This window comes from Nannobrachium achirus (genome assembly GCF_963921795.1).
Source record: "Nannobrachium achirus genome assembly, chromosome: 21".
In the NCBI taxonomy this organism is placed as follows: Eukaryota; Metazoa; Chordata; class Actinopteri; order Myctophiformes; family Myctophidae; genus Nannobrachium; species Nannobrachium achirus.
In genome coordinates, this window is record NC_137828.1 from 41,340,873 (window position 1) to 41,366,548 (window position 25,676).

At 42.4% G+C, this 25,676-nt stretch overlaps 2 protein-coding genes across 2 annotated transcripts in view; both read right to left on the reverse strand.

Moving 5' to 3' along the window:
• Window positions 1-1,553: 1,553 nt before the first annotated feature.
• Window positions 1,554-21,341, reverse strand: LOC308307090 (uncharacterized protein). The gene is made up of 10 exons (XM_080752219.1): window positions 21,267-21,341; window positions 11,961-19,545; window positions 11,746-11,845; window positions 11,424-11,505; window positions 11,226-11,331; window positions 9,672-9,803; window positions 8,107-8,196; window positions 7,311-7,454; window positions 6,271-6,455; window positions 1,554-3,266 (listed from the first exon to the last, which is right to left on the reverse strand). The coding sequence occupies exons 2-10, from the start codon at window positions 19,542-19,544 to the stop codon at window positions 3,095-3,097; spliced, it is 8,595 nt and encodes a 2,864-aa protein (XP_080608345.1). The 5' UTR covers window position 19,545; window positions 21,267-21,341; the 3' UTR covers window positions 1,554-3,094.
• Window positions 21,342-21,899: 558 nt separating this feature from the next.
• The window catches only part of vps41 (VPS41 subunit of HOPS complex), a 35,080-nt gene continuing 31,303 nt past the window's right edge, over window positions 21,900-25,676 (reverse strand). The window contains exons 23-28 of the mRNA XM_080751970.1: window positions 25,462-25,602; window positions 25,135-25,271; window positions 24,428-24,527; window positions 23,099-23,143; window positions 22,919-22,995; window positions 21,900-22,444 (exon numbers count right to left, since the gene is read on the reverse strand). Of these exons, the coding sequence (XP_080608096.1) occupies window positions 22,358-22,444; window positions 22,919-22,995; window positions 23,099-23,143; window positions 24,428-24,527; window positions 25,135-25,271; window positions 25,462-25,602 (587 nt within the window). The 3' untranslated portion in view covers window positions 21,900-22,357. The remainder of the gene's footprint in view (window positions 22,445-22,918; window positions 22,996-23,098; window positions 23,144-24,427; window positions 24,528-25,134; window positions 25,272-25,461; window positions 25,603-25,676) is intronic.

The following is a 25,676-nucleotide window of genomic DNA, read 5'->3' on the forward strand; positions in this document are numbered from 1 at the left end:
AGATGCCAGGCAATAAGGCCAATCCCATTGCACGCACTGGGCAGGCCTCTGCAGTCTCAGGTCTGTTTGGCCTGCAGGTGATAGCGCCGTTTTACTCTCGCAGGCACTACGGAGCAACAGAATTGTACAATAACCGATTATGCAGAAGAGGTTGTTTCCATTAATTGTGATGAGTGTGAATAGCAGGGTTTTGGTGGTCAATTTCACATAGTTTTCCATTAGTTGTATACAGTGTCAAACCATTTACATAACACACATCCGTATTTATGAGCTGAAAAATTACAACTTTGTCATTAATTTGGTGTTTGACAATTAAAAGTGTGAACTTTGAAATCTTTGTTTTTTGCTTTAACTTGCATAGCTGATTAGCTTTATAGACTTTTTTGACAGCACTTGAAATGAAAAGGTTTGAGCACCACAGATATATTTTTAGAATCGGCCTCAGGTCTTAATGTATGTATTATCAGTGTTGACATGTCCTTGACCACAGCTTCTGAATCCTCAGTGTAGATTTAGAGTAATTTAGAGTCATAAAGGTTATTGGGGCCAAGGTGAGTTTAGTGTTAAGATGGCCTAGCTCAGTTGTTTACTCACTGCGATCAGTATCACGAGTCGTCTGTTTTCTCACACACTCTGCCCCGAAGGAAGTATCTATGTTGTTCTAAGGTTCTTTTGTTAGTGTTGAAGTTACCACTGAGCCGGCCGGTGTTGTGACAGGAGAGCCATGGAATGCACTAAGACAGGAGTGTTTACATCTCCATCTACAAAGACAGAACATGGTTAGACATCTCACCCACACATTTCACACTTGTGCATATATTATATAATTGACAATTACAATTAAGGCATTTAACAGACACTCTTATACAGAGTTGACTTGCAAAGTGTGGGGTCAGAGTATGGGTATTTACTCCAGTCAATCAACGAAAGGAATATTCCTCAACAACAAAAAATAAGTCTAAATACCACTTTCCAGTGTCAGTTGCTTCAGTAGTGGTTGGACCAATGTGGTTGGACCAGGCTGGAAAGAAACAGTGGACTGGGAGAAATATAGCAAATATATTTGGGACGACAATCTGCGATTCAGGGATGTGGTAGGAATAAAAATGAGCAAGGAATAGGATTCCATACAAGAAATGGCAGGTGCTCTGGATTAATAGGATTTCATACAATAATGGTTTATTCCAGGGCTGTCAGGATAATGTATACCAAACAAGGTCTCTGGTCTCAGGGCAAATCTGCAAACTAATCACCTCTTGTATTTGTAAAATGAGAAAGAAATTTGTAACACCTTTCAGAAGAAAGCACACCAAATTGCTTTGCTGAAAATAGCAGATCTGCAAGCTCACACGTTGAGTTGCGATGCAGTGAGCGTGCAGACAATATCTTCACAGAATGTTCATGTTCACCCACTATTCTATGACATGCCCAGAATAGTGATGTTAGGAGTGATCTCTAGTTTAAGACATTACAGTATAAGAATCATACAAAATCTAGAATGAGGCTGCTCCGCCAAGCAAAAATAGAACTAGCTTTTTTTTTTAAAGGTTGTTTATTATTTAAATAAATATTTACATAACAGCTTTGTATAAATCAAATGTTTTCTTACACATGACACATCTTCCTAAACTCATCTGTTTGAACAACGAAGAAGCAAACAATAATGACTGAATTACAATGATAACTGTATATAGGTTTAGAGAGAGAATGTTTTATGTTCACCACAATATTCCTGCTTGCAATAATACATTTTCGACATTTACCATCGCTCAAATACCATTTTACACCTGAGCTGTAAGACCTTGCCCATCTCGTACATAATAGAAATGTCAGTATTGTATAAATCTACTTCATAAATTGATATACATTATTATTTGATGGCTATTATGAATACGTTGAGGATGATACTCCATACTAATTCAAATAACTCAATAGAATGTAGCATCTGCTAACAAATAGTTTTTCATTCAAGGAGGAACATGTGGCTCTCAGAAGAAAAAGAACAAAAGTCATTAGAAAAAAGAAATGCCATATCTCACGCCACTCACTTCATTCAGGCACGAACAATGCAAAAGAGAGTGTTATTAAAATCATAAACAATCAGTCATACAGTATTATATAGGCTACTATGTTCTGCCAATTGACATACATTATATGGCTCAGCTTGAACATAAACATTTTGACGCAACGTGATCCGAGAATCTTGAATTATAAGAGCGTGGCTAATGCCCAATGTATGAGTTCTAAACCCACATCTCCGTGTTCAGAAGTGATCATGCTGAAATTAAGACCTGTAATTAAATGACCTAATCCAATTTAAAAGAATTGTTGAAACATGTATGAAAACAAAATATATATATACAATGTGGGAAACATTGTCAAATGTTCGCCACTGTATGGGAATTATACAGTGGAGAAATTTAAATAAATCAGTGTTACTTGAACACAGCATCTGAGGTGAGAAGGCAGAACATGAATCTCTGTGTACATAGTGTACATGTACTACTCAAGAGTTAAATCAATAGTCACGATTTTGTGTAAAATGTATGTAATAATATACTACAGTAATGTAAAAATGCAAAGCATTATTACGATCGTGGTCAAAATTCTAAAATAATCACTCGATTCATGGCAGTCCTGGACTTGTTTTTGCCATTTTCCTTTCAACAGGGCTCAATTGGAAAAAATACATATGTGAATGATTGAAATGCTCTTTGTGTTCTATTGCCGTCAGGTCATGTGTTTAAACTCTAATACTCCCAATAAAACCAGGTTGTTTACTTAAAAAAAAGAAGAAAGAAATTCATAAAGAAAATACTATGCAGGGAGGGATTTAAAGGGTGAATTCTTAATGCTTTTCAACAACACCTGGTTATCAACCTGAGATTAAAAACCAATATTTGTCACCTCCATCTGAGGAGTAATTTACAGCAGTTTTTGTTTGTTGATTGGGCTATGTATTTCATGACATTGTATCAATGGTCAACATTTGGCTACTGGCTAGTAAGGGCAGGTCCCATTGGTCAGTGAGTGCATCATTTCACTTATTCTACGAATCTAATTTGTTGTTTATTACTACCTTTCTTGACGGTTGTCATTTTGCATCAGATTTGGGTTGGGAGGATGGGCGTGTACCACTGACAAAGTTATAAACCAAAAACTGAGAGGTGCCAAAATAATGCGTTGCAAACAGCTTCCCGTCAGGCGTGGGGTCTGAAAAAGCGATCTCGTCTTTGCTCAGGCATGAACCGTATATGAAGTTGTTCCTGTGCAGGGAGTAGAAGAACCAGAGGGACAGTAACGTCAGGGCTTTTCAACCTTTTCATTGCTCATGTACATAAAATAAGACAATCAGCATAGGAACTCAATACATAAAGTTTATACACATTTTAACATATTATTGCTGTCGGGCAGAAACCTCTTATCTCCATATTTTAACTTTTGTTTTTCTTTCCCTAAATGAATGCCCTACTTGATCATACTACAGTGTCACACAAAAGTATCCAAAATAGCAGATCTACAAGCGACGCGACGGATTGTGAACTTGTCGATCTGCTATTTTTGAATTTGAATCTTGAAAAGCCACCCGACAAGTATGAGGATATGGTTTTCCACGACTTTTCCATGACTTTAAGGACTTTAAGGAATTTGTCATGACTAAACATTTCATACAAATTAACCATGTACAGTATGCATGTAAAATGAACGGAATCACAGCCAAGGGTTGGATATAAGCAGTGTTGGGCAGTAACAAATTACTAATAATATATTACTGTAATATTATTACTTTTTCCAGTAACGAGTAGTGTAAGGTATTACTCTAAAAAAAATGGTAATATATAACGCTTTACTCCGCAAAAAAAAAGCCTTGCTACTCCGTTACTAGCCATTTTAGCCGATTGCAGAAAAAGAACAGATCTACAAGACATCAACATACATCTACAGAGATGCGATGTAGCTTGTAGATCAGTCATTTGCGCAGCGCGCACAGTTATGACGTTGCTTATGTCATGAGACCAGTGTCAGCGCTGCGTTGCCTGTCACAGTCACAGAGAGAGCATATACAGCGTGCGACGCGTTTACATGGATGGGACGTTTACAATCTACAAGCACTCCTCTCGGCCGCGGAGGTGTCCGCCGCGGGGTCCGTCGCGGAGGGGTCCGTCGCGGGGGCGCCGCGGACCGTCCGCGGAGCTCAGCGGGACCACTGCGGACTGAGTTGCTGCTGTTAGCCAGTTAGCGTAGCCTCCACTGTCTGTGCTCAATAAGCCTCATGTCAGGGCCGGCGGCAGCCCACAATGGCTGAGGGTGCTATGCTTTAAGTGAAGGCTACCCAACCCAACTCAAATCGGCCAGGTGAAAACAAAAGGCTAAATTTGCATACCAATGGGAGTGTGTGCCAAACCGGTTGTGGCCAGCCAATGCTGATCTACTGTATTATAATGTAAATTTCGGGAATTACTGAGGTGGGGGTGCTCCCTGGCCAAAATGAGGGTGCAAAGCAGGCCTCAGCACCCTCAGGGAGTTGAAAGCCTACTTTCCTTAGTGGGAACACCCAGAGCCCCTGCACCTCACGTCTAAAATAGCCTACACTTTTTAGGCAGAAAAGAAAATATGTAGCATATTATTTAAGGATAATATAGGCAGGCGTCTTCAACAGAGCTGAGAGTTTTAAATGTAATAAAAAATAAGCAATGTTTAGTTGGGTTATATATTATATGTCTTAATTATTAATTGATTCGCTTGTAGGCCTATACCAAAATCCATTAAAAAAAGTTTCTAACTGTTCCCAGGTCAAATATTGATGTGTGATTAAAATGTGATTAATTGAGATGAGTTAATTACAAAGCCTGCAATTATAATTTCTTTAATCGCATCCCAGAGACTCTTATTGTTCCAATAAATTGGATTCAGTTCTAAAAGGAGCTGGCTAAACAGATTTTGCAGGGGGAAAAAAAAGTAATATAACTTAATATATTACATATTACTCTTGATTCCAAGTAATAAGTAATATAATATTATTACTTTTCCCAAGGAGTAATAAGTAATAAGTAACGATTACTCTCCTAAGTAATATTGCCCAACACTGGATATAAGAGTGATATATTACGCGCAGTATCTCAGATATGATCACAATATGCTTGTAGTGTCATTTGCTCTTAAAGATAGCACTTCTCCACACCTCCACGCTACAGATGTGCAAAGTGTTATATTGCCGGAAGTGAGATGTTCTACCGGCTTATTATTTATTACTAATTTATTGTGTTTCTTGTGACTTAAATAATTCCGACTGTCTAGGTAGGTTAACATGAGCTGTTTTCCTATCAACGCAACATGGTTGGCACACAATTAATTAATCTTATTGATACGACATATCAGGAATATGTTTTATATTCATCCAATATGATTAACATATTTATAATATAATTATTATAATTATAATTATCGGCCAGGCATTTTTGGTGGTGCAGGGACAGAGTTCCCGACCAACACTGTGGAGAGAGGGGGTTTGAATCCTCAAATTCATGAACGACATTAAAATATATAAAAAAAAAAAAAATGATTTCCATGACTTTTCCAAAACCTGAGGGGGTTTCATTATTTCCCAGGCTTGGAAAAACAGTTTCGTTTTTCCATGATTATTCCCAGGGTTTTCCATTACCTCCACCAACCAACACTATGGATGAAAACGATTTGCCTACATTTATCGCCCAATTTTTACAGTCACCAGCCATTATTCATCTATTATTCCGTATTTAACCCAAAATTAAGGTTGGGATCCGGAATCGGAGGAACCGAATCCAACATTCAGGAACCTGGACAAATGTTCAAATGGAACCATTTGTACACACTCAGAGTTACAGTCCTGTAAGGTTTCATTTGGAACCCCCTAAAGGATTTGTTAAAGTGAACCGTTATGGAATCAGAACTTTAGGAGGGAATCGTTAAAATCCTAAAAGGATTCTAACCCTACCAGAAATCAGTTATTTTGGGAAGCAGTAGTTGCATGACAAAGAATGAATACATTTAAGTTTTATTAACGTTTTTTTTTACTGATTAGGTGCTTGGTCTACCTACATTATTTTTCTAGATTGATATTGCTATGCATTTGATGTATTGATGTTGATGTATTACCTGCTCATTGTATTGATGTATTTCATGCTTATTGTAAGTCGATCTGGATAAGTCTGCTAAGTGCCTAAATTGTAAATTGTAACAATTATTCATTTAGAAAACACTTTAAAAGGTAGAAAAAAAGACTACACTGACCTGAGGCACTCGATCATGCGCGAGGCGATGCCCTGGCGTCTCATCATGCTGAACACCCAGATGCGACTGATGCCACAGATTGCTGGTTCTGGTGTGATGGAACAGCACCAGGCTCTCTGGCGCTCAAACATCACCTGCTCTCCTTCCGAGCCCTCCGGCACATGGTCTTCAACCACCCTGTAACCCTGTGTGCACATGATGCAAATGGCAAGATTGTTAACCCATTTAGACCTGGAAAGCGTATACATTGTCATGCCTTTAAATCCGGGAAAGAATTGGGGTCATTTTAGTTGTTACTACTATATATCATTGTCGGGCAGAAACCTCCCATCTCCATATGTTTTTTCGTAAATTAACGCCCTACTTGATCATACTACAGCGTCACACAAAAGCATAACAAGTAACAGATCTACTTGCGTGAAATGAGGCACGAAGCGAAAGAATAAAACACAGGCAATTTTCAAGCAGCACAATGTAGTCTGGTGGCCACTTTGGACAAAAATAACATGGCAGCCAACGTCTTTGACTTCATTACCCAAGAATCTCTGCAAGCATGTCCGGTGAGGACGTGCTGTAATTGGCCAGTGTTCGCTTTGACTTGCCTTGGTAATTGCCAGGATGAAACTCATTTTCTCCCCAGTCAAGCCCCTAGCATGGACTATCCCTGAGTCTATACATTTATGGAAGGATGATCGTTATTGCTTTCACATGTAACTTTATAGTTTTGTGGGACATAATATGCTTTATAGTTGCTAAAAAAGTTATAGTGCTGGTAGAATTGCACACTAAACTTTCATTCTCGTAGAGTCGTAGGGGTTGAGAGATTGAATGTTTTCTCTCAGTCATTGGCAGGTAGCATGCATTTTTATGTAGTGTCGAATGCGCCACAGTGTATCAATGAAAACAAATAAACATATTAGGATAATGCTATAGCCTATAGCGCTCAAGTTACAACTTACAAGAGATGAAGAATCAACACACCGTCAAAGCAGACAAATGTCCTGTCATTATGACATGGCCACTACCTCTCTCTCGCTCACCTCCTGAATGTGCTCTGCTATAAGGCACCCGGCCACTTTCTTGTCATTGGAAATGAAGAGGAAAGTTTTGGTCTGAGAGGGACACTTGGTCTCCACCTGCTGGAAGCCCAGGTCATTGTCCACCATCTCCCTGATCTCCTCAACCTGAGAAACAACAAGCACTTAATAATAATAATAATAATACATTTTATTTCGGAGAAGCCTTTCAAAACACCCAAGGTCGCTGTACAGTGCATATAGAAAATAATTCTGTTCACTGTGAAAGATACCAATTCAGCAGCTGTCTATAAACCTGCAGCGGAGGCACAGAAAATGGGTTTTGTGCTAGGTAGGTCTTCTCAAATACAAAATGTATGTGTGCTCGTTCAGAGTTTACAGTTAATACTAAATAGTATACATTATGTTATGAAAGCCATTGTCTTTAAGAACAGATGAGGATTTAGTCATAAGTGTTTTGAATAAAATTCCATTTAGTTTTAGTTATGTTTTAGTCATATGAAATGTTTTAGTTTTAGTTTAGGTTGACAAAATAGAATACGATTTTAGTTGACTAAATGTTGTTGATTTTTGACAACCAAGCATAAAATTATTTTACCAATCTCTTCTCCACCAGTCCTTCCCTAACATTTTAGTCTAGCTTTTATTGTCACTATATTTATCATAGCTTTGGTCAACATAGTTTTTAGTTTTTATTTCGTTTTTGTCAGTGAAAAAGGTAGTCGACGAAGATTTTTCGTCATAGTTTTTACACAGAATTAACCCTTGCTTGGAACAGTCAAACGCACTGCAAACATACCTTCTTGAGTGCGTACTTAGGGTCATCTGGAAGGACTAGAATGATTTTGCCATCAGGATACTCTGCCAGGATCCTCTCCTTCTTCCATCCCTGAAGAGCAGATGAGAGGTTAAATGTTATTTATACTTAACGGCTCACTGAAAACAGACAATCTAGAAGCTCACAATGTATGGTGGTTCATACTCAACTATTCCCATTTATTGTTAAAATGTCCAACCGATAATCCTAGCTTTCTGGGGGATTTTTCCTTTTCCTTATAGGCTAGTAGAGAGCCACAAAAATTAGAGGGGGAGGTAAATGTAACACAGTAAGTCCAGCTGGAATCAAACCACAACATACATGACAACTATGTGGTCAACTCTCCATCTGGTCAACCACTAATTGCATCGGCCATCCATTTACGAAGCGATAAATGTACCATAAGGATGTGCCTTTAATTTCGAGTGATCGGGCGATATTCAGTCAGTGGGACTAAAATATCACTCAACAAAAAAGGGAAACCAGCCTTTAACCGAGTACATTTTTGTGGAAAGCACACTTTTATACTGATACCAGTATAAAAGCCTGTATGCCGATACGGTCTAAAATGCTGGTATTGGCGAGTATCCTATACCACAGAACTTCAAATTTTCACCATTATTTAGCTTTTAATGCCTCCGTTGATGTTGCACTACTATTTTATACTCTTGCTTTGGTTCCATACCTGTGGAACCTAGCCTGACACTCAGCCTGAATTGACATTTCGTTTCACTTCATTATTCAGTCTGAAGTCAGTTCCGCCAACAGCCTTTGCAGGGATGGGCGTTGCCAAAATGAGGCACTGTTCAGCGATTGGTTCACCGACCAACACATGACATAGTGTTGTTATGTGTGCCTGGCTGGCTAGTGGCTAACCTGTTGCTTGCTAGTGCTACTTGCTAACCAAAGAAACAGTCAGAATAGGAGCACTACGAACTAGTAATCAAACACAACATAACATGCCTGCTACTGGTGTTTCATAGCGAGATCGATACGATCGCATTTTACCGCAATTTACCGCATTTTACCGCGACACGATGTGCGGTACGGTACGGCGGCGGCACTGGTGTACTTGGAAACACACATGAGTTCTGGGAAACCCCCACCCACGCTGATCACAAGACGCTGATTCACGACGCTGATTCGCCCGTTTGGATTTTCAACCGAGGCAGGCCTCCTCATTGAGAGCGATTCTAGACCTGAATCGCCGAAACAAAAAAATTAAAGGGGTGTGGCTAGCGATTCAGGGTCTGGAACTAGGCTATGTGGAACCCCCTCAAGGAACCCAGATGGTCCCTGGATCCCACTTTGAGAACCATTATCTAGATTTGTTTAAATTACACTCTGGTATCGGATCGGTACTCTGTATCGGGAAGGAAAAAATAGTATCGGTGCATCTCCACTATTGATTTGTAAATAATGTGTATCTAAATGCATGGCTGCATTTGTTTAAGCCGCGTACAGCAAGCACCATTGCAGCAAGTAAAGGAGTTGAACAGCAAGTATATAAAATTGCTATAATGTAACCTGTACAATGTCTCTCTCACCACATATTTGACAGCGCTGATGAACTGGTTGTGGAAGAGTAGATGCTGGGATTCATCCTCCGGGTTGGAGGCGGTGTAGAGCATGCCACACACACTGCAGGTCACAGCTCCAAAGTGCTTCTGCCCTGCGTCCTAGAGGAGGCCAAAGGAAACGCAACATGATGGATCACTCCTCCTCACATGTTGTTGAAACTAGGCCTGTTACAATTATCCCATTAAGACCTGAGGCCGATTCTACAAATGTCTTCTAAATTTGCTATATCAGTGGTGCTCAAACCTTTTCCATGTCAAGAAACCCCAAATTATTTTTATTACTATTAGGCCACCGGCCCCCATCTCACAATATGTGAGACCCCAAGGAAGTTTTAGTTATCTTGTTCCTGCTGTTCTATATACTGGCAACCAGGTGAAGAAAACACAGACTGAGGCTTTAACCTTTGCTTTTATATGAAACATGCAAACATGCAAAATGATTAAGATTTTATGGAAGTTGCTCCTGAACATATTGCTAGTTTGACCACTTTAATGCTCTAATCTTTAAATTATAACCGAAAAGGTTCTAAATGAGCTTGTAGATGGCTTCCATGGAATCCAAATGACTGAAATCAGTCATGGCGACTGAGAACTTTAATCCATGATTAGTACATAATCACAATTATTTACAATTTTTTTTGGTTTGATCATTTCCAATTTCATTTGTTTATCCTGTATCCCATATGATTGATTATTCCGAACTGAAAATGTTTTACTGTTTACTTAACACAATTAGTGCCTCTTAATCTGAAGGTTGCTTGGTGCCTCGGTGCCACGCAGTTTCCTCCATAGGCCGCCGCTATTATTTTGAAGGGCTGGAAGGGGGTTGTTTTTGTTTTTTTGGATTATCACTTGACGGCAACGATTACGTCATCTAGTCACATGACAGTGTGGGACAAGAAGAGGAAGATGGCTGCGCCCTGCCTTGTGCCTTTTACATTTAGATCTGCTGCAAAATGTCTCAAAATGGCTATTTTGTTTAAATGAAGTTTCTTTATGGGCCTCTCCATTGACTTAACATTGAGGAGCTTCACTTCGCGTGCACGCCCAACGTGCGTTGTAAACAAATCGCCGACATTACCGATGCGGGCGGGACCGGAGCGACATTAAGTAAGTAATGATATCTTTACTGTATATACAGTAAGATTCAGTCCTCACCGTCAACGGCGCCATGGTATTAACCCTTTCAATGACGGTGAGGACTGTCAACGGCAGCAGAACAGTTAAGAGCTGGAGAGACAGGGAGACCCCCGTTACTGAACAAACACTCTATTGCAATGTTCAGAATATAGAGCTATTTGAGATGAAATATACTTTATTAATCCCAGAAGGGATAATGAGGCGTTAAAGCAGCATAATGTGACTTATTTTAAATCTAAACAAAATATCACTTACACTACCTTTCATTCTGGCGTCCAATAACAACCTTAATATATAGAGTTGGTAAGAACACGATCTCTCAGTTAGGACTACCCATTTATGTGCCTTGTTCAGTTGAGAATAAGTGTAAGAATAACTCACAATGATAGTTTGCTCGCCATCTTTGTCAGCATCCTTAAAGTCCTTGACCTCTTTTTTCAGACAAGCATCTGAGAGGGGAGTTCTGCTTCCATGTGGACTCTCCTCTCTGCGAAGACATGATGACAAAAGTAGCTGTTATTTATTTCACATCGCTGAGAGGGAAAATGTGTCCCATGACTTAATAAACCAACCGCTTACCGTTTAGAGAGCTTGCCTGCGGCCTGCTCTGTTGTTTGGATATTTTCCATGTTACTTTCTGGAGAAGGTTTGATATCGGCAACTATAGGAATAATAACACATTTTAATCATATAGTACTTTACATTTGAAACAAAAGGTGCTAAGAAGAAAAGAAATGGGGGGAGATAATTGCCTACAAAAAGAATTGTGCCATTCTTTGTTAGGTTGTGAATGTATAGAAAAACGACATTGTATCTTGTATTGATACAAGATACATCTTGTATGGAAATTGATTAGGATTAAAAGGATATAACTCAAGTGAGGTACAAATCAACACCATACCTGCAGGCTTTTCTTCAGACTGCTGTGTATCATCAGAATCTTTCAGGCACTCCTCAGAGAGGTCGGATGTTTGAGACAACAAAACTGGTTCGGCGATGTCCTGTGTGTAGAAAGCAGGATGGGGGTGATTAAATAATGTTTCCACAACATCAATTGCACCTGACAGTGTTAATGACACACAAGCTTTTAGTTTTCTTTGAGTAAGAGAAAGTTACCTCAGATTTTAAACCCCCGGTTTCCGATGTAGATGGCTGCTTTCTGGGGGGTTTCTGGGGAACAGGTAGCACGTCTGCCTTTGGAACAGCAGGCTTTGTCTCTGCTGCTGCAGTCAAAAGTGTGGCAGATGTCAGCTGAGCTGTTGTCAGAATCTCAATCTTCTGCTGAGCTGTTGTCAGAACAGCTGTTGTTGGTGCACAAGGTTTCGTCTGACTGGTCGTGGGCGCGCCAGGTTTCGTCTGAATGGTCGTAGGCGCGCCAGGTTTCGTCTGACTAGTGGTCGTAGGCGCAACAGGCTTCGTATGACTGGTCGTAGGTGCAACAGATTTCGGCTGACTGGTCGGAGGCGCAACAGGCTTTGTCTGACTGGTCATGGGCGTACCAGGTTTCGTCTGATTGGTCGTAGGCGCAACAGGCTTCGTCTGACTGGTCGTAGGCTTCGGCGACTGAGCTGTCGGTGCAGCACCAGGCTTAAGCTGAGCTGTTGGTGGTGCACCAGACTTCAGCGGAGCTACTGTCGCAGCACTAGGCTTCAGCTGGGCTGTAGTTGCTATAGTACTTTTTGACTGGGGAGCAGTAGTAGTAGAACTTGTGGGCTTTGACTGGCCCGGAGCTGAAGGGACAGCATTCGACTTGGTCGTGGTTGAAACAGGGGGTTTTAACAGGGGTTTAGCTGGATTATGCTTTGACTGCACCGCAGCAGTGACTGTGACCTTTGACTGTACGGCAGTGGTAGCGGGCGGCTTTGACTGCAGAGCAGCTGTAGCAGATTTTAACGGTCCTGTGGTTGGAACAGCAGGTTTTGACTGACCGGAGACTTGTGCCACAGGCGTGGTCTGCACGTTGGGTTTCATCAGTTGTGACGACACTGTGGGTTTTGACTGAAGCCCAGGCGCCACAGTGGGTTTCGACTGGATGTTAGGTCTCACTTGTGCAGTGGGTCTCGACTGAAGCGTGGTCTTTGGTGGAGGGTCATCATCTAGCTCAAAGTCACTGAAAGAATACTTCGGCCTGGGTTTGTATGGTTTATACTCCACTGGCTTTCCTTTCGGAGCTTTCAGTCCATTGGGCATTGGAGGGGGTACGGCCGGGAGGAGCTTTTTGGTGGCTGATCTGGTCACTTTAAGGGTAGGCCCCTGAGCAGGGGGCAACTTTGGGGTGTCAGCCTTGGGAGGTTCAGGTTTAGGGGTTTCCGCCTTGGTAGGTTCAGGAGTTTCCGCCTTGGTAGGTTCAGCCTTGACGGTCACAGACGTAACTTTCAAATCCTCTGCTGGTTCCAACTTGGGTACTGTAGGTTTGCTGGTAGAGGCTGGACTGGGGTCTGCTGTAGTAGATGGACTGGCTGCAGGGGTCGGAGTAGGAGGTGGTGAGGGAGGACAGGTTTTCACCACCGGGGGCGACGCAAACGGAGACAGGGGAGACTTTACGTCTATGTCTGGAAACATCATCTGATTTGCTTGCTCAGACTTGAGCTTTTTCACACGCGTCCACGACATCTTCTCTCTCTGGAGCTCCACCTGCCTCAGCCTCTGGTATCGGGTGAGCTTCTTCTTCTCGTGAGCTTTGAGCGGCACAGTGATCTGGCTGATGAAGAAGCGACGCTTCGGAATTTCTGTGGAGGACGCCGCGCAGGCCTGGATGGAATCAGCTTTTGTGGCAGCAGGATCCTTGTCAGGAGGGGCCATGGATTCAGATAGAGGTTCCTCCTCAGGTCCTAGTGGGGTGGGAATATTGACAACCTCCGGCTCCTCCTTAACAGGCAGGTATTCTTTTTTAATGGCTTCCATCAGAGCTGCTGCATCGGCCTTCGCCTTAGCTGTTGCCTCTGCCTTAGCTGTTGCCTCCGCCTTAGCTGCTGCGTCTTTCTTTTCCTCTTCTAACCTCTTCAAGATCTCGCTGTCTGTAGCTATGTCTTCAGCTATTTCTTCACACAAGGCTAAGAGGTTGAGTTGCTGCCTGTTGGACCTCTTTGAGGCTGCAGCCTTTTGCTCAGCCAGAGCTGCGAGGCGGGCTTTGGTTTTTGCCTGTGTGTTCATTTCCTGCTTCTTGGGCTTTCCTAAAGCCACTTCATGGACTTCAGCCTTCACATGGAGTGTGCCATTTTGCTTTGTGTCTGCTTTTTGAGTGTGATCTTTAACTTTCTCCTTAATGCCCTTTTGTTTAGCCTTCACACCAGGTGCAGCAGTTCGCCTTGGGGGTTTCTGGGGGACAGGTGGCACATGTGCCTTTCCAATGACTTTATCAGGCTTAGTCTCTGCTGCAGTTAAAAGTGTCGCAACTTTCTCCTCAACGCCCTTTTCATCTGCTTTTGGAATTACGTCAGGTGTCTCTACTACCAACAAGGGAGTAGCAGGCTTCGTCTCCGCTGCAGTTAAAAGTGTAGCAGGTGCAACTTTCTCCTCTGCGCCCTTTTCGTCAGCCTCTTCGGTAGGAGCCGCTACTGATGTTTCCAGGTTTTCTTCTATTATTTCGATGTCACTATCAGCAACTTCGTCGTCCTCTCCGCCCAAAATCACTTCGATCTCACGGCCAATCTCCAACTCCTCAACAATGCACTCCTCTTGAATCTCCACGACGCCCTCAGCAGTAGCCACAACATCACAGTTGGCCCTGAGGGGATCAGAAGGTGCATGGTCGTCAGAAACATCCATCTCAATCTCTGTTGCATTGAGATCATCTGGGTCAGATAACAGCTGCTCGCCTTGATCAGAATCCTGAATGTCTTGAAATCCTTCATCTGAAGATGGCAGAGGCACTGCATCAGCCACAGGCGTTGTCTCCGTGTTTTCATGCATTTCCTCACTTGAATGTACCGCCGTGGCAGATAACAGCTGCTCGCATTGATCAGAATCCTGAATGACTTGAAATCCTTCATCTGAAGATGGCAGAGGCACTGCATCAGCCACAGGCGTTGTCTCCGTGTTTTCATGCATTTCCTCACTTGAATTTACCACCGTTGCTTCGTTCAACACACCAGACCTTTCACACTGCCGCAGTTCTATTGTGGAGAGAAAGCTCTGCTTCATGTCCAACGTTGACACCGTTTCACTCTCCTCCTGCTCATCTGTTAATGTGCTATCTGGATTCATCTCTTCTGAAACCGAAGTTGGCAACCCAGATGCTGCCGCTGCTTGAGTCACAATATCCATGTGAATTTGGCTTTCTGGGTCACTGACCGACTCTAAGACGATAATAAACTCAGATGTGCTATCTGGGGCCTCGACTTCGGCGGTGGTTGTGACACCAGTTGTTGTGACACCACTCATCATCTCCTGATGTCCTGCAGCCTCCTCCACCTGTTCAAAACATCCTGGGCCACTGCTTGATGCTGTAACTCCATTAGCTTTCTCCATCACATCCTCTGACATCTTGCCATCTGGCATGTTCATGTTATCACTGGAGGAACTGATGAGTGTGACTTGTTTCACCTCCGCAGCCCCGTTACTCTGCTCTATCTGCACAAAAGAAGAGCTCCCTGGCACACCCAATGTTTCCATGGCTTGGCTGTCTGGGACACAAATTAGTTCATCCTTGTCACTTTCCTTCTCCTCCACTTGTGGATTAGCAGCTGGAAGTATTGTTCCATTGGTAGAGGTGGCTGGAGAATCTCTTTTCACCTCTGGCGACTCAATGCTCTGAGTGTCCAGTACAGCGACAGTGTCTGACATTTCCCTTGATGCTGTGTGCTCGTCTGCATTCACTGTCGCAGCCCTGTTACTCTGCTCTATCTGCACAAAGGAAGAGCTCCCTGCCACACTCAATGTTTCAATTTTGACCTCCATGTGTGCTTGGCTGTCTGGGACATAAATTAGTTCCTCCTTGTCACTTTCCTTTTCCTCCACTTGTGGATTAGTAACTGGAAGTATTGTTCCATTGGTAGAGGTGGCTAGAGAATCTCTTTTCACCTCCTGGGACTCAATGCTCTGAGTGTCCAGTACACCAACAGTGTCTGACATTTCCTTTGATGCCGTGTGCTCGTCTGCATTCATTGCCGCAGCCCTGTTACTCTGCTCTATCTCCACGAATGAAGAGCTCCCTGCCACACTCAATATTTCCATTTCGACCTCCATGTTTGCTTGGCTGTCTGGGACACAAATTAGTTCCTCCCTGTCACTTTCTTTCTCCTCCACTTGTGGATTAGCAGCTGGAAGTATTGTTCCATTGGTAGAGGTGGCTGGAGAATCTCTTTTCACCTCAATGCTCCGAGTGTCCAGTACAGTAACAGTGTCTGAAATTTCCTTTGATGCCGTGTGCTCATCTGCATCTATAGTACTCTCTGGGCTACTAATGTTCTCATACACAACCATACTTTCGTTTAAGTCCACTTCTGGTTGATTCTTAATCTGCTCTGTAACAAAGTCTGTTGTCGAAGTTGCTGCTATGTCCCCTTGTTGGACAAGTATTACTACTTCATTCTTTCCATCCATGTCTTCCAGACCATCAATACTGCAGACAGTTTTGCCAACTTCCTCACTAGAGAACGAGGCACCTTTGTCAAACTCGCAACTGACTTGCCATCTGGGTACCTCTTCTGGTATAGACTTTGCTCTCGCCTCTGCCGATCCCGTCATTCTCATGCTGTCCTCACTTTCAGCCCTGTCAACTGCCAGAACGTTTTCAACTTGATTAGATATAGCCACGGCGTGCACTGCAACTTCCTGGTTATGCTGGCATTGTATTTCTCCTTTAGGTACTGTGCCAGACACTTGGTCTGACGTCGTTGGGAAATCCATGTCTATCATGTGACTCTCTAGAGAAGTGACACCTTCTGTGATCATCTTATGCTGACTTTTCTTACTTTCATAATTTGACTCAAATTCAATATTTTGAACTTGATTAGAGATGACAACTGAAGTGCTTTGAGACACTGAAGACACTGAATCCGATGCCTCCTCACACATTTTAATTTGTGCATCGGCATCTCTCTCCCTCTCCTCTCGTCTCTCGATCACCTTGTTTTCATCTGCTTTCATTTCAGAATAAGATGGATCTGGAATTTCATTAGACACGGTCACAGTTTGTTCACGAGCTTGCTGGGTCCTCTGGTTTTGTATTCCCTCTCTTGCTCCTAGGTCACACATTTGCTCCGATGTTGTTTTAATCGGGACATCCATGTCTCTCTGTGGGACAGTGACACTTTCGATGATCATCTTTTTCTGACTTTCACAATTTGAAATAGACTCGACATTATGATCTTCATTAGAAAGGTCAGTTGCTGCTGCAGCATGCTGGCTCCCCAGGCTTTGTATGTCCTGTTTAGATACAGAGTTAAACATCTGTGATATTGTTGTGATCTGTGTATTCATGTCTTTTTGACTCACCAGCATCGCCTGGTTTTCATTTCCCTTAATTTCAGGACCAGAACACGACAGGTCTGGAACTACATTAGACATGGCTGCAGTGAGTTCAACAGTTTCCTCCTGGGTCCACAGGTTGTGTATTCCCCCTTTAGGTTCCGGATCAGGCATTTGTTGTGATGTTTTAAGCAGGACGTCCATGTCTACAACTTGACTCTCTGGTACGGCGGCTCCCAGCGCAATCGTCTCATTGTGATTTTCTTTACTTTCGGATTTTACCACAGACTGAAATGTATTAGCATCACTAGAGATGTCAGCGGTCGCAGTCCGTCTGTAACCATAATGGCTCTCTGGGATTTGTATATCATGCTTAGGCTCCGGTTCAGACTGGTTTGCACTCATTTGAGAATTACAACATGCCAGACCATCCTGAACGTCATTAGACACGGCCGCAGAACGGGCAACAGCTTCCTGGGTCCCCTGGTTCTGAATTCCCCCTTTAGGTAATGGAGCGGTAATTTTCTCCGGTGACGTTTTAGGCGGCAGGACCATGTATTTCAGATTCTCTGGGACATAAATCTTCTCTAACAGCGATTTAGATAACAAAAGCATGTTTAGTCGACTCTGTGGGATTTGGAGAGCAGCACATTCAGAGACCCTCTTCTCATTTTCCTTACTTGAGAAGCTGGCAAGGGGCAGAGCCTCTGCACTTATGTCTACAGTCTGCCTTTGTAGTTCTTCTTTAGGTGCTAGGCGAGACATCTCCTCCACTGTGGTTTTAGTCTGTGTATCTGAATCTCGCTGGCTTGCTGGGACAGTGACAAATTCTTGGGCCTCGATTATTTTACAATGCTCGCCGGTAGCCTTACAGTCTGGTATAATTTCTTCAGAGGTGGCAATCACCTCTTGGGTATTTTTGCTTTGCTGCACTTTAACGGACACAGAGTCCGTCACTGATTCACTCGGCACTGATAAGATGTCATTCCTGTCACGGTCCTCAATTGTTGTGAATCCAGGCTTGCTATTCACTGCATCGCACAAATTTGAGAATGAATCTGTCATAAATTTTGGCACGATTTTCTCTAAATTAACCTGCGTTTTAACATGGAGGTCTCGTTTATTCTCTGGTTCTCCTGCAGACCCGGATGCCATGAGATTTGGCTCCGTCTTAACATCCGGCTCACTACTTATCACCTGTTCTGAAGCAGGGTAGGCTTCACTCAACGCTTGAGGTTGCCCTTCAGCAGCATCTCTTTGGTGCTCTGGAACGGCTTCTGACTCCGTGACCGCCTGAATTTTGTGCTCATCTCCTCCATTAGTTTCTGATATTAGCTCCGGCTTAAGTCCTTTTGGGGCAGAGCATGTTGCGTTGTATGGTGATGACAATGCTTGACTTTCCACGCACACATCTCCAATAGGTTCTGGTATACTAGTCAACCCTGTCACACACAAAGAGTCTAGTGTTTGCGTTGACAATGCTGGTGTCGTCAACAGAAGTGCTCCAACACCTACATGTTTTATGCTCTCTGCCGCTCTGACATTCTTGCTTTCATCAGCACCTCCCTCAGATTTGATGCCCGGTTCCTTATCCATGTGTTCCTTACTTCCATTATCCTCTGCCTCACAGACGCCTGTGGATTCTGAGAATCTACCATAATTGTGGTCAACTTGTCCCGGGCCTGTGGCCGACGTCGGCGACGCTTCGCTCGTCTCCTGCAAGTCTAAAATCGGCTCCGTGGCCGTGCGCATGGTTTTCGCACGGTTTGAATAATTCTGGACGGACCGAGACTCATCTACATCGTCTTTCCTCCTCGCAAAGAGGTCAGTCTTGCCAGCAGCATCGCTGCTTAGCCCATCGTCCGACTCCCTGGAAGCTGTTCTGGAGAGGGGGCTGGACGGTCTTTTCAGGGAAGATTTCGAGTTAGCTTCCGTCAACGGAGCCACTTCGGACGAGGCACTTAGGGCTGTCGAGAGCTTGGCTTTTTTGAAAGGCGGGTCGGACGTGGTTGTGCTGGAGTCCCTCTGAGGGCAGCTCTGTGTGGATGAATGGTGTCCTCCGGACTTGGCTGGTGTACTTTCCTCCGTCCCATCCTCGGTGGGTACCTTTTTCCTTGTTCTGGGAATTACTGTCCTTTCTTGTGAGTTTTCCATTTTGTGGAACAACATGCTCGCTACTGTAGCTGGTGGCGCGGCGTTGGATGGTGTTGTGACCCCTCTGTCCTCATCCAACTTCTGCATCTTGGCTTCAGGGTCATGGGCAGTGGATTTCCTCTTTGGGGCTTGCATTCTGGAAACACATTTGACACCATTAAATACATACTAGAGATGGACCGATTGCAAAATTCTTGGCCGATACCGATCCACCGGTTTTATGAAGGTCTGACCTGCCAAAACCGATTTTTCCGATACCGATTTCTTTAGCTAAGAACTAGAAAATAGGGTTGCTCCAATACCCTTTTTTTCAGGCCAAGTAGGCCTACAAGACATACTTCAATTTGAGTACCAATAAGCTAGAAGAACACTAAAGCCAAATCAATCACAATAGTACAATATCCAAAATCACAGACAATCCAGTCTAATATGGCCGTCTGGACTAGGCAGGAGGAAAGTAGGTGACGCATGCTTTTTTCCCCCTTCTTTTTGGAGACGACATTGACACAGGATTATGGAATATATCCTTACATTGCAAAGGTAATCAGCACCATCTGTATTCTGTAGGCTGCCACTAAGTAGACTGGCTGCTACTTGCTAATGTTTACTCAGTCACAGGACCAGAGCATCATGCTGTGCAGTGCCATAGACACAATTGGCATAAAACCGGTATTTATGTCAGTGACCTGCCGGTCACCGATTCGTCCGCTTTGGTATAATACTTGCCGATTTCTGATATTGGCCGATACCGATGTCCATCCCTAATACATACGTCATCAGATTCAGACTTAATTAATCAGCAGAACACATAACCGGAAGTAGTTGTCGTTTAGATAGTGACATCAAATAGCTAGGGTGTTCTGATGATAAGTCAATTTGACACCATTAAACAAAGACATCATCAAATTCAGACTTAACTAAACACATGACAGGAGTTGAAATGAACACACAAAACATTATGTAGCTGTCATTTTGAAATCTTGAAATGTCAAGTCATTGTGGAATCTCAGCCAATTAAACGTAAGAATTACACTCAAGGTGTGGGCTGTTTTGAGTGTTTATGCCATTGGTTCTCCAGTGGGGTCCGGGGTCCTTGAGAGTTCCAGGGGATCCCCAGCTAGTTAGGAACCAAATGGATCATGATGGGTGTTGGACCCGTTAAATAAATATATTAATACATAATTAAAATGGTTTAGAATCACTGCTCTCGAGCCCGAAAAAAACCTTCTCTTATATGGTGGTCCCTAGACCAGAGCTAGGCTCTGGTCGGACCAGAGCTAGGTGGTCCCTGGCGTATCTTTTCAAATGGAGGTCCGGGGACCGGGGCCTAATGAGTGTCAATTTGGGGGTACTTGACATGAAAAAGTTTGAAAACCACTGGTTTATGCAATCAAATTGTGATGTTGTCAATGTCTGACTCTGACCACTACCTGGCAGCAATGCTAACTAACGGACAACACACACACAGTATCGTAGTGGAGCTAAAACGCTAGTTAGCTGCTCACACACGGAACGTCATTGTAGTTACTTGTTGTTAAACCACCATTTAACAGTACAGTAGAGAGAAAACCGACGAGTTATCGCTGAAACAGACTCCTATGAAAACAGGCAGTTTTTTCTCTCTCTAACAAGCTAAGTGTGGCTAATACGCTAGCCTTCCAAGTCAACAGTGGAGGCAGCTAATCATGTTAGCCCCCCCGGCTAACTCTCGCAACAAATTGAGCAAAATGAGAGCCGCTGCTCAAGTAAATAGCCGTTAAAAACAGCAGCCGACTGGAGCGAGCCGTTATGAGGAGGATAATAATGCTCGTTATGGGAGTGAAACAGTAACACGGTCACATTGTCAATGAAACTCACTTTGAATGTTTTGTTTCTTTTTCCCCTCATCAACAACAGTAGCAGCAGCTGGATTTTTTTTCCCCTTTTCCTGTGCGTGAAAAAAACGTAGTACACTTCCGGGAGAGCTAATAGCGGAAGTGACGTAGGCCTCCTAGAGCTAGATGAGATTACGATTATTAAAATGTTTAGAAATATCTGATGCATTTTAATAAGAAAAATCGTATTTATCCTGTATGTCTTTAAATGTCATACAGTAGTAGCCATGTTAAGACTAGAGTTTAATTAACCTAAAACAAATTTTAATCCAGGCTGGATTATTTTATTCAATTTAATTCACAAACATATTTATTTGTTATTGATGGGTACAATTAGCACACACTTATATGGTTAATTATTTTCTTTTTGCTAACAAATTCCTTTTAGCTAATGAGGCACTAAGGCTTTTCTTCAATATTGGATTATAATACACTGTGCTTCAGTTAAAACCTTGATAAACTCACTATTTTCTGAAATATTTCTGGAGAGTCAAGGTCATAATAATTATGGCATGATGGATGTTACAGATATCAAAAACAAAAACACAGTTCAGATACAAACAGATTTTATTTGACAGCATTTAATTATTTTGACCATCAGACATTTATTCACCAAGCTAACCTACTGGCAATCAGAAAGGGCATACATTGCATTGTGGAACAGTCGGATATTGGTGAACATTGTTAATATGCCTGTTATACATATTTCAGCTGTACAGTTCACAGACTTAGGGAATGTGATATTCAGGACGGTAAGTAACTTTTTTTTATCTGTATGGTAGAATATGTTAATAAATACAATATAATATAACTTTGGGATGATTGTATTTTGTCTCCCTGCTCTTCTATTGAGACATTTGGACCATGTCTCACCCAGACACAGTATCGTCATCATGACACAAATTCTGACCTTATGGTCAAGATTCAATTTATCACCCCGAGCAAGCAGGCAGGCAGGCTCTATTAGCTCAATGGTAAAACATTTCAGCACTTAAGCAGGAAACCAGGTTCTAACCCAGGGTAGAAGATGAAAGTTGCATAGTGCTGCTTCAAAGCAACAATATAATCATGGTGTTATATATTTTTCATCTCTAGGATGCCACTTCCCGGCCCTCTCCTCTTCTTTGCACTGCAGATGTTACAGAACTGCACGCCAGGAATCTGAGAGGGCAAAGACACCGAGGCTGTGACAACATTCTCACAACACACTGCAATGTTACCTTTAGAGGAGTAGTTCTCAAACCTTTTCATTTTTTATTTTTTTTACTTGAAAAACCTTTTCAAGTCAAGGACCTCCAAAATGATGATATAGGCTATATTTAGCCTCAGACCGGAGGGACGTTCTTTTTAATTCAAATATTTGCATAAACAGCAGATCTACAATCATTAAATATGGTTAAAGTGGTTAAATGATTGTGACTCTATATTAACACATTTTGGGGGTCCCTGGACACCACTTTGAGAACCAATGCTTTTTAGAGTTCACTGAATTAGTAGCGGCTGTAGGGGAGACCGTGATGCAAAAAAAATAAACCCAACGTCAAACGAGAAGAAAGGTGCATCGTGAATGTCACAGCAAGGATGTGAGTTAGAAAGCTATTTTAGGGACAAAGCAATTATAGCACGGGTACTTACTGTTGAAGACGGTAAACAGTCTTTGTGAAACATGTGTCTGCAGTGAAATACCATCACACTAAAGGGTTTAGCCATGTCTAAAACACAAGAGTAAAAGCATGAATGCATGTGGCAAATAGATGGATAACAAAGACAGCGCAGTGTACACATTATAACTGGAAAAGAAATTAGACGACCCACCTGATGGCAAAATTGTAGCATGACATGATTCACATATGTTCTCCTCTGAAACGCAATCAATAAACAACATTACACATTCAGTTTCAACTAGTTTCTCAGTCACTATAGGGCATATTATTGGCAGCCATTTTGTAGTGCCACAGATAGAAAACCCATTCATTTTTCCCATAGAGATTTTCTAAAATATTTATATGCATTATTGTAATGCTGCAACCAAGCCATCCAGGCTCCTGGTGAATCAAGACCAGAAAACATTTGATTCTGTGTCAAAAGATATTTAAATATTTAATTGTATTATATTATATATAATTCTTTTCTTCTTCTTTTGGACACAAAATCAAATTGTGTATGGCCATGAATCACCAGGAGCCTGGATTGGTTCCAGGCTTAATACAATTTATATAAATATTTTCGGAAATCTCTATGGGGAAAATAATATGGGTTTGTGTGGCACCACAAAATGGCAAAAAGAATATCTGTCATATGGAGTAGTAGCAAAAAGTCTGTTTAGAAGAAAATGGTAAATGTAATGTGGAACAAATGGCTGCAAACTATAAGGAGAGTTGCATGACCCAAGGAAGTTATAGAGGCCATAATGTGAATTGGACTGTTATTAGCGCCACCATAAGGATTATTTGAAAAATGTACGGGGGCACTTCTTCCTAAACCTGACTCGGGGGGCACAAGCCTCGCATGAAAAACAGGCACGTGTTTACTTTCCTGCTGGCGCAGCTACTATACGTCATGTAGACACATCAATATGATTGGTTTGAGAGTTAGCACACCCAGACGCTGATAGACAGAAGGTCCCATCCAATCACCTGCTAAGTAGCTTGAAAAAAGGGACAGCCTTCAGCGGCTGGGCTTGCTTGAGCATCCCAGATGGATGCTGTATTGTGAACTTAACTTGTGAACTCAATACCGCCACCATCTGGCGGAGTCAGGTTACTTCTTCCTTGCAATCATAGCCAATAAGGATAGAAATGGAATATGAAAAGATAGGCCTTGATCACATGAATATATAATTTGTATCGATTTGTGTGAGGTTTGGACGAAATCTCTTATAGAGTCATATCTAGAAAAGAATGTGTTCTGAAAAAATTGTCCCATTGGTGGCGCTAGAAACATTTGGGGCAGAGTTTCTTCCTTGGCTTCCCGGGATTGTGCGTGTAAAGTTTCATGCCGATTGGACCAACGGTGCCAGAGATTAGCTTCTCACAGAAAAACACACAGACAAATGGACAGGGGGCAAAAACATAGACTCCGGGCTTGGCAGCCTGGCAAAGACAATAAATAATAACAATATTAATAACATAATAATACACCTACCGTCTACCCTGACTCCTCTCATTTGTGTTCTATGCATCTTCTGGAGCAGGGAGAGGGAGTCAGCCACTAAAATCTTCTTACATCCTTCTCTCAGTAGAATCTTAAGACACAAAGAAACAATACATAGTTTGTCGGAAGAAACAACTTCCATGGTCAACAATTTTAGGCCACTCCAGTGATCAAATTTCCATACATTAAATTACTCGTACGGTAATGCCACTCAAATAATTATTTATATTTTTGTCAAAGTATATAGTCAACAACACATGGAAGGATCTGGGGGTTTTGTGATTGCACTGGAGTATTTCTTCCTTTCTCACAATTTATTCTACACTTTAAATTTGATTTAATGGTCTGTAAAACAAGAAGTTCACTTTATTACAGGAGCAAATGCTGTACTGGTTATACAACAACATCCCTCCATCCATCCATCCATCAATCTTTAACCGCTTATCCAGAATCGGGTCACAGGGGTAACACTTCCAAAAGAGATTTCCAGACTTCCCTTTCCAGAGCAACATTAGCCACTTCCTCCTGGTGGATCCCAAGGCGTTCCAAGGCCAGTGTGGAGATATAATCTGGTACTTGGTCTGCCCCGGGGTCTCTTCCCAGTAGGACGTGCAGCGAGGAGCTTGGGAGGCATCCGTACTAGACTACTAATCCTATCAAAGACAGATAATCGTTTGCATTACAGATTGTCCTCTGACCTGTAGATTGTAGTCCTGAAGGATCTTGACAAGTGAGTCTCTGAGGTTTGGGATCTCCATGCCCTCCTTTATGCGATGAATGAGCAAGATGGGATCCACATGCGTCCCTATGTTGTTGAGGAGGCCCGTAATGAATGCTATAGACAGACACAGAAAGAAATATAAAACATTAATGTGTGTCGAATAGAGAGAGTGAGAGAGAGAAACAGACAGACAGAGAAAGAGAGACGAGAAGACAGAGATTAAGATATAGAGACAGAGAAACCATATCCTCCAATTACAGGAATGGTAGAATGGACTGCGTCCATCAATATGACGGTGACATACGTGGTTTGTCAATAGAGTAGGATATTAGGTCCTCCCAGAGCTCGGCGTCGTCCTGCTCCTTGGCGAACTCTATGGCTTTGTCAACATCCTCTAGCTCCTCCATGATCATCTGCAGAGCTCGTCTGCAGTTCCCCATCCTGCCTGGGAGTGGCAAGTAAAAAAAAAGGCTAGTTTAGAACAGTAGTTCTCAAAAATAGCAGATATACAAGCAAACA